The sequence below is a fragment of the Nestor notabilis genome, unplaced genomic scaffold (assembly GCF_000696875.1).
Source record: "Nestor notabilis isolate BGI_N333 unplaced genomic scaffold, ASM69687v1 scaffold10314, whole genome shotgun sequence".
NCBI classification, from domain to species: domain Eukaryota; kingdom Metazoa; phylum Chordata; class Aves; order Psittaciformes; family Psittacidae; genus Nestor; species Nestor notabilis.
The window spans coordinates 212161-222594 of record NW_009926933.1 but is presented as its reverse complement, the minus strand read 5'-3'; the positions used below and the strand labels follow the sequence as shown (position 1 = coordinate 222594).

General features: G+C 39.7%; 1 protein-coding gene across 1 annotated transcript in view; it reads left to right on the top strand.

Moving 5' to 3' along the window:
- Positions 1 to 580: 580 nt before the first annotated feature.
- TMEM132C (transmembrane protein 132C) overlaps positions 581 to 10434 on the top strand; it is a 157090-nt gene continuing 147236 nt past the window's right edge. Inside the window, exon 1 of the mRNA XM_010013827.1 lies at positions 581 to 635. Within this exon, the coding sequence (XP_010012129.1) occupies positions 581 to 635 (55 nt within the window). The remainder of the gene's footprint in view (positions 636 to 10434) is intronic.

Sequence of the window (10434 nt, the reverse complement as noted above, 5' to 3'; positions counted from 1 at the left end):
GTACCAACAGTCACCAAACAGATCAGCCAGTGGCTGCTATGGAGAGCTGGGAGGCTGCCACAAAGCTTTTTGAGTCAGGCCAGGATACCCGAGAGAAATAGCAATTCAGGCTTTGGGGAGTAGCTGCTCAGCCTGGTATCCACTGGCCTTTGCTCTTGTTTGCAGCAGCAGCTAGGTCACCTTTTAGGAGAGATCACCTTAAAACAAGCCTTTAGTGGTGCTATAACCACAATAACAGCAGTGCTCTAACCATGCCGTTTAATTAATCCCTGGGAAAGAAGGTGTTTAACCAGATAGGTTTCCGCTTGGTTTCTGTCCTGCTGCTGTTCTGGTATGATGAGTTGCTTTGTGCTCTGTGACAAAGAATTACTTGGAGGTTAAAGGTGACACTGGGTTCATTTCCCAGATGGGCAAGGCTGTCCCCCACCCCCTCAGTCTCGTTTCTCAATTAATCTCCTCATAAATCCTCATTCCATTTTTGAAATGGAGATGATTAGCAGGGTTGGAGCCAGGATATTGGGATATTCTGGCATGTTTTAAGTCACAGCATGCATGCAGGTATTAAAAATGTGCATGCGTTATGTCTGTAACTGTTCCAGATTCCTCCATGGAGGAGGAGAAGAGAGTGAAGAAGGGTGAGTGTCTGTCTTCACTCTTAAATTAGATTTTCATATAAACAATAATCTTCTTTTTTTCTCCAGGAAGCAATTAGAAAAAAATCCTTGGGTCTGGGACACTGCTGGGATAGCACAGAGTGATTTCTGACTTCTATGGAACTTTATTGATTTATACCAGCGGTGAAACTTTTTTAGGGGTGAAATTCTGCAACAGTTAAAGGTGATCTAAGTCAGTACCTCAATGGTCTTTTTAAAGTAGATGCCTTACACCAAATTTGCATAGATTCCTAGAGATCCCAGCTAGTGAAGATTGAGGCATTTAGTTACTGCTTGGAAAAGCTGACGAACTCTGATCTTGGCAGCATTTGGTACTTTGTCTTGCCAAGTTTCATACCTCAGTGGTAAGACTCTCGTGCCACACTGCCATCTTAGACTGTCTTTGATGCTTTCACCTGATTCCCATGCAGTGTAGTGCTGCTGTCTCCTGCTTCATGTGCCACATGTACCTAGTTGGATTTAGTTGTGATCTGCTATGTTTTATCTCCCCAGAATGCAAACCAGCACAATTGCCATGTGGTGTGACACTACCTTAGGCAGTCATCAAAATCTTTTCTGTGTGACTCTGTGTAGATTTTATACACTGAAAGGTACATTGAGGAGTCTGCTACCAAGCTCGAGCTTTGCAGATTTTAGACCTAAATTAAGGAAAATAAAACAAGGGATTCTACAAGTACTGGGGAGGACGATGGAAATAGTTTTTGCTAATAGTTTTTCTTCTTCTGAAAAGTAAAACTCCCTCAAGACCATAATATGTGAAGCTGAAAGGTTTATTGAAGGCATTTGTTTAAAACTACACCTAATCCAAGTCACATACCCCTTCAGTCAGTTATCAGTGCTCTTGTGTAAGTGTTCTCGTTATAATGACAGCTCTAGGTAAAGTGCTATTGAAGAAATGAAACTGCTCTCCAGGAGGGGTTTTGCTCTGCCACAGGTATCTCGGAGAATCCGTGTGGCAGTTGGTATGTTATTGGGCCTAAGATAACTTGGATTACCTTTAAAACATAGGATGCTTGTGTTTAGAAATAGGCTGCATAATGCTAAAAGCTAATTTCAGTATTTCCCGTGATGTGGGACTTCACAGTGTATTTTAAATACGTGATCTTGAAATCAGTTCTTTCCCAGATGTGATGCCCAAATCTGCAGCTTTCTTCACAGGTCAGGAATTCCTGTTGCTGCAGTTTTCCCGTGGGCTTATGTGGGAACAAGTTTAAATTGTACAGCCTCTAAAAATTTCATGCTGCTTCTGAAATGTTTATTATCAATCTATGTGTAAAGGAGGTTTGGAAATGGAAGGATTGGATTTGTGGATAATTACATCGAATGAGTCCAAAGATGTCTGACTTCTGTGCTTAGCTTTGATAAAAACTCCTGGAAAACTCTTCTTTAGTTACACTGTGTCAGCTCCCTATCTAGATGGTGGGAAGTTTTTTTCCATCTGTTGGGTATTTTATTGCTGAGGTGAAACAGTAGGTCTGAAGGGGCTTATTTCATGGTACAATCCAGGGCCCTGAGAATACAGGCCCTGAAATATGAGATGCCTACTATGAACATGCTAAGGTATGTGCTAAAAGTATATTATAAACCCTAGGGAAAGCCTGGTTCAGATCTGATGGTCATGGTCAGCCATGGCATTATTCACCCTGCTTTTTGAATCATGTCCCTTATACTTGTGTAATGCAGAGCACGGTGCAGACTGAATCTCAGTGTAGGCTGTTGGGCACTAATGTTAAGACAAAGTCCTCTTGTTTCTGCTACAGAATAGTTAGGGTTGGAAAGGACCTTAAGATTATCTAGGTTGGCTTTATTTTTAGTTAACTTCTCAATATACCTATTTACAAGAAAAAATTATCCTCCTTTTTTCATACGTGGTGTTAAGGGGAAAAGCTTTGTAATTAGTTCAAGTTCTCTGTGTCCTTTTTTACACCTATAAATGTAAAGCTCTATCCTGCACAGATCTGAGCACTACTTGTGCTGTACTCCTGGTTTTTGTTGATTTTTGTGGCAGTGGAGAGTGCTGAGCAAATCACACCATTCAGGCTTTAGGACCCTAATCTGTTTTAAAACAAGGACCCTGTGCAACGCATTTTAATGTCTAAACAGAGGAGTGAATGCTGTCAGCATCTAACAAAGACTTAAACAGCAGAGGAAAGCACAGTGCTATTGAAAAATAGACATAGGTCGAGGAATTAATACATTGCCAAGGCCAGAACTATTTGTTTCTTGTTTGCAACTTATATTTTACATGTCCTCATTTTTATGACACATAGAAGTCAAATCTAACTGTGATATTCGTGTAAGTGATCACTGTGACATTCTGGCCTAGGCTTAAAATTCCCTGGGATTTTTTGTGAGCCGTCTTGTAGGTATAAATTTGCAACATCCTCTGCAGAGACCTGTCTTTAACACGACCGAGCTCCTGTGAAAATAAGGTCTTTTCAGCAGAGTGTCTTCAATGGGGGATAATCCAAATCTGAAAAGTTAGTGGTTAAGTTAGAAAATCCTGACCATATTGCTGTGTTGTCTACTTATTCCCCACTCTGTGACTTCCGCTGGGTTATTTTTGCCTGATTTAAAGACCAGAAAAAACATAGAACAAAAGTGTTTTACCTAGTCTTTAGTCTTTGTCTGATGAACTCCATGTGGTTTTTTTAATCACAAATCAATCAAACTTAGTGACAGCTTTTCTCATTTCATCGCTAGAGAAACTGGGTTGCAGAAGTTTCCTATAGGTGCCATATGCTTTTGATGGAGCTGTGAATAAACTGTGGTGTCCTAAATACTTCTCCTCTTCTCTACAGCTATCACATAGAATCAGCTTAGGTGTTATTTGCTTTGGACTTGTAGTGCTGACACAATGAATGAATGCAGAATCCGTGGAGTTTACCACAATGAGGCAAACGAAAGGCCATCATATGACATTTTACCTACTGTATGTTGCTCACAGGACACTGACATTTGCAGCTTCTGGCAAGGGGAAGAAAGCCCGAGTACCTGAATGGTGTCTATATAGAAGTTTTCCAAACCTTATCTCTTAACGAAAGCTTTCATTAGCAGAAATTTGAGTTCTGGATATTTATCTTCTACTCTAAACAGTGAACCAGCTTAAATATGTCAGATGGGCTCAGCAGCACAGACAATGGGTAATGTCAGCACTGGGAGCAGGAGTGATTTCTGAAATCTTCACTGACCTTTGCATATACACTGTTGTTTTACAGACTTTTAAGGTCATCAACCAGTCTAAGAAACGGTTTATAGATTTCAGTCCTGAATGTCAGCCAGTCGTTGACTAACACATCTCAGTTAAAGGAATGGAGAGTGATATAGAAGATAGGTTTGCAATAGGAGGATATTTTGGAACTTCTGCAGTCAAAGGGTGAGATATATAGAACTGTGGCCATCAAAAATCAGAGCTTTGTGGTCTATCATTAAAAGATTAGAAATGCATTTCTAATGTGTAGTTTTCTGAAAGTTTTGCTTGTATTTCCAAATTAGACTTTATAGATTCTCTTTTCTGTTTGTGGAAAGGCTGCACATCACAAAACAGCCCTTTGTGGCTTATACACATGTGCCTATCGTGTCAATAATCCTGAGGAAAATGGAACAACCTGACAGATGTTGGATAATGCTTTATAATGCAGAGGTCTAATCCTGGTTTCTCACAGATAACTACCAAAGCACACAGTTTTACATGTAGTTAATGACATTACTCTAAATGGACTGTGTATCTTTCCAAACATTCAAATCATCAGTTTAAGTCAGGATAAGTTCATGGCCGCTGTGCCTTTTCTCCCTGGCAATGAGCTCTATCATCTAATCACACATCGTATGAAATACCTTTTTAATCCACTTTCAGTTCCCATCGTTCAGTTTCAGTGACTGTCCCATTGTTTGCGTGGTTTAAAGTGCAGAAGTTCTGGTGTACATTTGTTCATTCATTGGTTTACATGCTCTTATCATTCTCCTGACAGTTCTGAAAGGACTGTGTTCTGCCTCTGCTGGAGAAGGATGGGGAAAGCGTCTGGTTCTGTACTAAATCCACAAATGTCTGTTGAGATTTAGTGAAGATTTTGGCTGCAGTAATATACAAACAAAAATTTCATTAAGGATATGCTCTCAGTATGTGGGAGAAGCCTATTTAATAAATCATTGTTGCAGCTTTTAATTTAACAAATACTGCATGAAATAAGTTAATCTGTCCCACTGAAATAAAATAGGGAATTTGTTATAAATAACTGATTATAGTCTGTCCTGACAATCTGTATGTGGTGTGGTTTAACTGAACTCTGATTTAGCCTAAATAAGGGTCCATCTACATCTGGACTTAAAATATGTCTGATTGGTTACCAAGGGTGTGTGTACTATGTGAATATGAATATACCATTCTAGGTCAATCAACAGAATGCTGCAATTAGAAACATGTTTGGACTTCAGGTCTTGGTTTGATGAAACCTGGCTTCTAAAAAGAACTGAGAAAATAATTTTGTTGAATCATTTATGTGACAAACTCGCCCTCATTGAGTGCTCACAGAGTATTTGAGAAAAGGCTGCAGTTTCCCTCATATTTTTGCTGTGTGGATTTCTTTGGCAGATTTTTTTTTTCCACAGTTTATTTTTAACTTCACAAATTGGTCTCAAGCATTCACCATAAGCACTTGACACTTGACAATGCCTATGTGCAATTAGTCAAAGAGTCTCTCTGTTCTCTCACTGGATGAGAAGGCATATCTGAAGGGCAAGCATGAGGAATAGAAACCGTGCCTTCTGCAATTACCCTGTAATGTAGGTTTTCCCATGATGTTTTTTTGGAATGATCATAGAGCTATAGATTTTAAGCCAGAAGGAAGTGTGAGGCTCTGGTTATCCCTGTACTTAAACAGTAACTTGTGCTGAGAAAAAAGTACCGATCAGAAAGGAATCCAGTCTTGATGTGAAGACACGAACAAGCCATTGCTCCCGCTGTTGAACAGATATTCAACCTCACAGTTAAAAATGTTTTGTGTTATGACTTTGAGCTTATTTGGGTTTAAGTTCCATTCAGCCTTTCTAACAGCAAAATTCCCTTTTCTAGATGTTAAGAAGAGGGAATGAAAGTACAACTAAGATTGTTTTGAGGTCTAAATGAATGTATTTGCTGAGCTCTATTTCTAAGCAAAACTCATGCTACAAAGATTTTGAACACACCACTAAATGTGGTGCTGGTATAGAAAATTAAGGGAAAATGAACCAGAAAATGTAACTATTGACATTTTCTGGTAAAAGGAAACATCTGTGCTGATACCAGTGCATCTTTTCTACTTTTATTCTTTCCCTTCTCGGTATTTCCTGAGCTGGAGTATGTGGTTTGCTGTGCAAGAGCAGGACAGGTTTGTAGTAGAGATTGGAGTCACAGAAGAGAATTCAAGGGTGGGGACATTTGTGAGAGGGTGGAGTGTATAATGTGCTTATAGTACAGGTAGCCTCTCTGGGTGCAGGGGCAGCATGGGGATGGGAGTCCATGTATGGAGGGGGCATGATATTTACAGGATTTGCAGGACATTAGGTGCTGGTGCTATAAAAAAATATTAGGGGTTTTGTGGTTGTGGGTTTGGTGGGTTTTGTGGTTGTTTGGTTTTTTGTTGTTTTTTTTTTTCTTAATTAAAACACTTAGAACACCAGTGGAATGGAATTTGGAAAAAAAATCAGTAAGGTACAGCATTCATTCCAGCTGCATTTAGGAATGGGGGAACAAGGCAGTGGGTAAAGCTGTTACACAAAGATGATGATCCTGCGTTAAAAGTTACAGGATTCTTGATGGCAGCTTCAGCTGTACTGATGTGCTTAGGGGTAACAGGAGAACACAGAGGGATAGAAATTTGTCTACCACTTCTCATATGGTTTGTTTCCTGGAAGGAGTACTTACAAATGTGCCTTTGTGAGGGCCATACAAGGTGCAGAGAAAGCTTCTCACATTACTCCTTCTTTGCATAGGCAGATGTCTTCTGCTTCTCGCTGGCTTTCTCTGGCTAGGAGCCTTCTGGCTGAGGGGACAGGCAGATGGTTTCCTTGAAGGCTCAGTGGCTCATCAAACACCAGTCAGTGAAGATAATGGCCATTGGCCAGTAATCTCCCACCCATAATCTAAACCCTTAATTCCAAGTCCAAAAGAGTTGTTTCAAACCAACCTCATAAAAGAATGGCTTAAAAATATTCAGCTTTTATGACTGTTACAGTGAATCCAGCACCCAGGGCTTCAGCTGTGTATGAAGTTCCCCTCAAAAAAAATTCCTCTTACACTGGAATCCAAAAAATAATAATACAGATCAGAATTCACCATTTCATATCCAGCTCCAAAAATGAACTTGCTAGGTTGTAGGAATTTGAGCTGGTCTGTCACACTGGAGCCAGTGATGTGCTTAACAGATGCCTGTTTGGGTTCAGATGAAGTGCTGCAGAAGCATATGATGCCAGAAGAAGGATTAAAAAGTCACCAGGCTGTTAGAAAGGAGGAGTAATTACTTGTAAGCTTTAACTTTTGTTCTTGGCTAATACTAGCTTTGTCTGATGGCTCTTAATCTTTTCCATGCTGAACTTCATCTCTAGACAAGTTGTAACTCTTGTTTGATAATGTAGAAGGATAAAGCACTCACTGCCTACTTGTAAGTCAGGCCTGCTGTAATCAGAGTTAGTCACCAGCATAGACCCTGTGTTTCTGCATATCCTTTCTCACCCTTGGCTGTATTCTTGATTTCCATTTCAGTTTGTAAGGGCGCCCATGAAAGGAGAGTTTCAGTTGTTTGAGCCCACTTGGAAGACCAACAAGCATCTTTCTTTAAGGATCAGGACTCTTGAATGAATTATCCAGGGTTTTCTCAGGATGTTTATACCTTTTAGCTAAAGGAGGAAGTTCAACTTCCATTGTGTAAGTTTTATGTGTATAAATGTGCTTAGAGCACTCCTGTCCCAGAGACCCAGTTCCATTTCACTGGTACTATTGTGCCCATGTTAGAGGCTGAACTGGCAGTGAAATACTGCTCCCACAGCTTATGCTGTCAAGGGGATAAAACACTTAAATTTACACTTTGCTTTAACATGAACCTCTGGAAAAGTGTTTCAGTGGTTGAGCAGAAAAAAGTTTGAAATGAAGATAGACAAAGTAATTTTGTGCTTAATGATTATTTAAAATAATAACTTGTGATACAAAACTCAGAAAAAATGTGGCCTCTTCTGTAAATTCTCTGATAAAATAGAGAACTTTGTGGTGGAGCATACAGAAATGCTCTCCAGAAACGTATAGTTAATTATGTCAGGGCATGAAGGTTATTGGGTAGAGATGAAGGGTATAGAACAAATCCCTTAAGTGATGGCCTGTAGTTGCTGGTCACATTGTTGAGATTCTAAAATAAAGTAGACAATTTTAACTACTGGTTTATCAGTGAAAGGCTTAAAGTGCTTAAATAAATTGTCTAAAGTACAGCCATCACTATGCAAATATAGCGCTCCATTGTGTATGGTATGAAAGTGGGTGGAAATCTTCAGACTTCAACAGAAAAGCTGTCTTCTTTCTGCTGTCAGTCTGACCACAGAGGTTTTGCTGCTTGCCTTATTAAAGCACGAGTTGCATGCCTGTTTTTCTTACTATTGGGCCAAGTCCTACATACCTCATCCATGGCATTGATCCGGCATAAATGGATTGCCTGCAGAAAATGAGACCACTGTTTGAGGATAACGTGCTACAGCAAAAGTCCTGGGAACTGCAGAAAAACAGCTGCTAGGTTTCAAGCATGGATCCTGATGAACAACCCTTTGAAATCACAGGACTTCACTTGTCTCTGCAGCCTGCTGAGATTTATTTCTGTTTGGGTTTTGGTTTGGTTTAGTTTTATTGAAAACTTCAGCAAAATGTACCTGTGTGCTTAAGTCAAGCAATGCTGCCATTCATGGACATGCTTATGTGCTTTCTTTAACTAGAGCATGCTGCCCTCTAATATTCTAAGGCTCTCGGCCTGAGACAAGAGGATGCCTAATGAAGAAATTCTAATGATTTGTGAAGTTAAATTCAGCAGCCAAACTGAGCAGTAAGAAGCTGACTTGTGCAGCAAACCAGGTGTTTTTAAAAGAATGGTGCTACCTGTCATGTAAATACACGACTGCTCTTAGTAAGGGGCTGCAGGCAGCTGACCAAATCTCAGCAGGATCATTCAGGGCAGGTGAAGGGATTTAGAAAGGAAAGTGGGACCAAATGCTGCTGTTTCAGTAAATCAAGTTCTTGTTCTGCTCCTGGACCAGAAGAAATATGTAGATTTTGCTGGTTTCATGAAAGGTCCAAGGTCCAATGTGGATCTTCTTTACGCTCCTTATTTTTTACAGCACTTTGGAATGTAACCCCAACAGATTAATATTTTGATTCAGCTAAGGGGAAATCTATCAGCTCAGGGGATGGCATTTGTAAACTCCTTTCCTGTAGAATTAAAATATATGCCATTGGAGATGGCAGATAGGAGACTTACAGGTGTGCTAAACTGATGTTGTATTTTAAACGTCAGTCTACTTGGCAGCGAGGGTGTTGTGCTGGTAATTCACTATTCTTTTTCTTTTTTTTCTGCCTTCTATTTTTTTTAATTTTATTTTCATTTTTGCCCAGTCATGGCATTTTTCTCTTATGAGAACTAATTCATCCGGTGGTGGTGCATGAATTAAACATGAGTGAACAGATCTTAATTCCTTTTTCAAATTTATGGCTGCTGTCCTTTTGAAAACTCTGATTTCCTCCTCCTCCACGTTTGTTGCTTTCCTCTTTCTTTAATTACCTAACACCTGCCTTCCAGAGCTCTTAGCTCTCCCTGCACACTACCTGTGTGCACACTCAACAGGATCATGGTGTTGTCTGTCAGCAGCAGTCATGTGGCATAATGATAGCTACTGTTTATTTATTACTTGAAAACATTTAATTACATTTGGCTGCATAATTAGCATGCCTGAAGGACAATGAATCTGTTACAAGCAGAAATCCTCAAGCTGCAGACCTCTGAGAAAGCTGATAAGAGTCTGTCTCTGTAGGGCTTCCTAGAGATCTTCAGGTGTTCCTGAGCTTCAGCTGAGTTTGTGCATTATGCATTGCCCTTAAGGTTGCCTTTCTTCTTTAAAGAGCTGAACTTACACAGAACCATAAGTCCTGATTCTGATGGGATTCCCCAAGGACATTGGAACTGACATGTGTCTGAGAGCAAGGTCTATTTTTAAATACTAAAGACAGTCTAGCATTAGGTGCATCATCTACCTACTAGATGCATTCATCTACCTTCTGTACCTATAGTTAATCTCTTTTTAGTATGAGTTAGGAAGAGGATAGTGAGTAGTATTAGGTAATCAACAGGTTTTAACTGTTCTCCATTGTTATCTACCCCAATTTAGGTAATAGATTTAACCTCTTGACAGTAGATGTTTTTAATCTTTATAGCAGGATCTGATATTCAGCTGAAAATTAAAATCAGCCAGTATGTACTAATTTATCTCTGTGTGCATCTTCTGTATTAGTACTTGTTGAAATATTTCTAGCCTGTGATGTGCATCTGCATTTAAATAACTTAGCTGTCAATATTAAATTATAGAGTCATAGACCATAGTGCTAGAAACAGTAATGCAAGAGCAAGGGCTCTTGGCAGAGGAAGAACGTGAAATGGTGTGTGTGTCAGTTCTTAGAAAAGCAGTTTCTTTCTTTGGCTGTAGAGCAGAACCTATCTTTGATCTCCTGGCCAGTGTTCCTGCAGGGCTGGTGATT